At 51.1% G+C, this 2,858-nt stretch overlaps 1 protein-coding gene across 1 annotated transcript in view; it reads right to left on the bottom strand.

The window, feature by feature from the left end:
* Positions 1 to 2,858, bottom strand: part of FOXN4 (forkhead box N4) — a 15,515-nt gene continuing 12,657 nt past the window's right edge. Inside the window, 4 exon segments of the mRNA XM_009334395.1 lie at positions 1 to 511; positions 1,132 to 1,515; positions 2,549 to 2,756; positions 2,844 to 2,858. The exon segment at positions 2,844 to 2,858 is cut by the window's right edge and continues 21 nt beyond it. Of these exon segments, the coding sequence (XP_009332670.1) occupies positions 261 to 511; positions 1,132 to 1,515; positions 2,549 to 2,756; positions 2,844 to 2,858 (858 nt within the window). The 3' untranslated portion in view covers positions 1 to 260.

The following is a 2,858-nucleotide window of genomic DNA, read 5'->3' as shown; positions in this document are numbered from 1 at the left end:
TGACGCCTCCCAGGTCCTTCTTGAGAGCTCACCAGTGCTGCAACACAAGTGTCCGTGGCCCTTCCTCAGTCTTGCCACGTGTTGAAAGTGGTTCTACTAGGAACAGTTTGTTTTATTTTGGCATCGCATGCTGTGTCCCGGTAAATAGCCAACACGTTCCAAGCGTCTGCAGGAGGAGCTCTTTTATTGCTTTCAGGTCGGATTTTAACGGTTGGGAGAAACTGGCCCCTGAGTCAGAGGTCCATGGAACGGTGCAAAACTCAGAGCAGAGCGATGGGTTTGTTGCCTTGGGGATTCATGTACTGAGCTGCCGCTACGTTGTCCAGTGTCGTGTAAGTCGTATAAAGGCCGGTGACCTGCAAGTCTGAGAAGGAGTGATCGCTGCCGCTGGAGACAGGGGTGAGGCCAGGGGTGCCCAGGTCACAGTCTGAGAGGTGGAGCGGGGAGTTGCTGAAGGCACCCAGGGTATCAAGGCTGAAGCTGTCGTCTTTCATTTCCTCCCATATGTTACCTTTAAAAGATTAAATTCCGGTCACAGCAACACATCCAACCCACCTGGGCACTGTGTGTAGGGGTCAGTCCATAACTAAAGGGCGTTACCTGCTGCTTAGGACCAGTGCTGCTTGCGGATGGTACCATTTGTAGCACAAAGGCAGTAAGAGTGTTTGTTCCCCCCGAATTGCCCTGGTTCCAGCAGGAGTCCAGACCTTTTTGGGCAGTGTCTGTCTATCATGTGCTAACCAGAAATCCAGGGCCATGCTAGGCATCGCCATGAGCCAGGGAAGTTCTCCTTTTACAGAAGGGGAAAACCAAGGCACAAGTAGAGCTACGGTTTCCCATGGGCAGAGGGGTGTGTGTCCCAGATCCAGCTAGTTGGACATCCCCGCCTACACCTACTGCAGTGCCTGCACTTCAACCCTGAAGGCAGTTTGCTGTCCCATCTAGCACAGGGCAGAAATGCACCGAGGAAGGCCAGGGAAGTCACGCCGCAGAGGCCAGCACCCGGCACAAGTTTTTAACTCCGTTACATCCCACCCCAGAGCATCCTGCTGAGGACCCTGGTTATATATTCAGTGAGTACATAACCACATAAATCATGCCCTCCCCTACCCCAGCTTCCTTCTCCCATACCTTGCAATGCAAAATCCATAATGCTTGGGTCAAGAGCATCCACCTCTGTGTTCATGTCTGCTGTCACGTTCAGGAAGTCCGGAGGCGCGCATCCCATGGGATGGTGGGGAAGAGGGCTGTGGCTCATGTCAGGCAGAGTATGGAGAGGAGGCGTTTGTGCAGGTGCTGGTGAGTCTGGGGCGATGCGAGCCTGGGTCTGGATCTGGTGATGCAGGGGGATGGACTGCAGCGAGAGCGTCATGATCGGCTGAGGCTGCAGCTGGGAGATGGCGATCCGGCCTTGGGCTGCTGCCATGTGGTTCAGGGTGGAGACCTCCGGCTCTGCCTGTTTGCTGGGCCGCCTGCAGTTCTCAGGTCTGTCAGTGATCAGCCTGTCTAGCTCCTCTGCACAAGCGATACCCATTCCCAAGGAAGAAAAGAGACAGTTTAACCCATTTGTTCAAGCAGGGCCCGGCCAAAGCGTTTCACAAGTGAGCACAGCCACACGCTGTTGCCATAAAACTGAACAGGCAGTGTCTGTCACTGTAGGAGATGCAGCACAGAAGGCAGGCTTTGACTGTGCAGAGAGCAAAGAAACGCCATCTACTTCCCTACCCTTAGCCCTTACCCTAGTCGACTTCCATGGTTACCCCTAGCTGAGCTAAAGAGATGATCACATGAGACTTGCACAGAGCAACCAAGCCACCACCAACAGCAGCTGGCCCACAGTCGCAGAACTAAGCATCCTCAGTAGGTCTCCTGCTCATAGGGATACTCTGAATTCTGCTTGTATCTCAAATAAGATTCATACGAGAGACTCCTGACAGTTTCAATGGCACTTTTGTTTTTAAGCAAAGGAGAATGTAATTTATCATTGATTGTATGTTACAGATTTTGCAGCAAAAACTCCAGTTGATTTTGCCAATATTGAGCTCCTGAAAGCTTCAAAAACATGTGTCTTTGTAAATAAGAACGAGAAAGTCTTAGTAAAGGGAGAGCTTTTCAGAGGAGCAGGCAAAAAACTGCATTAAAACGTGACATTATAAATACTAACACTGGAGGCAGCATAACTCCTCAGAAGGCCCCGGATGTGATAGAAATAGGTTAGCACTGGGGAAAAGGACAATCCATTTTGAAGCTGGGGACCGATTTGCACTGAAGGCCTCCAAAAATAGCTGTCAGTGCAGTTACCTCCTCCTGCTGTAGTGTATCGCCCTGTCATACAACCTCGGGGCAGCAGCAATGACTTCATTCAGTGCAGAGCACGGGGCATTTCAGCCGAGCGGCTCAGAGGAGGCCGTTGCAAGGCATGAGAGCTCTGCACTAGCCAGCTCTGTTCCATGTAACTTATTTCTTAAGATTCATGCATTCCTGGCCAAATAGCCACGTTTCCCCCTTGCCTGTCATACACATAGCAAAAGCATAATATAAGCCCTACCTGGGTTAGCCATGCTCCTGTGAATAGCAGCTAAGTCCTTCCGCTTCCACTTCTGCATCTCCTCTTCCATCTTGTCGATCTTGGCAGGATTGAGAGCCCACAGGCACCCTTTGCGAGAGGTGCCACCCATCTTGTTCTCCACCTTCTCAAAACACTTATTCAGAGACAGGTTGTGGCGCACAGAGTTCTTCCAGCCATCAGGGGCTGTCTAAAAGATGCAGGAGGATGTTAGTGAAATAAGCCATGAACAAAGTATTCGTGATGTTCTACTTCCACCCTTCAGGTGTACGCATACCTTGAAGTAGGGAAA

This window comes from Pygoscelis adeliae, unplaced genomic scaffold (genome assembly GCF_000699105.1).
Source record: "Pygoscelis adeliae isolate BGI_AS28 unplaced genomic scaffold, ASM69910v1 Scaffold262, whole genome shotgun sequence".
Taxonomy (NCBI): Eukaryota; Metazoa; Chordata; class Aves; order Sphenisciformes; family Spheniscidae; genus Pygoscelis; species Pygoscelis adeliae.
Note: the sequence above shows the minus strand (reverse complement) of the source record. Positions and strands in the feature narration are given on the sequence as shown.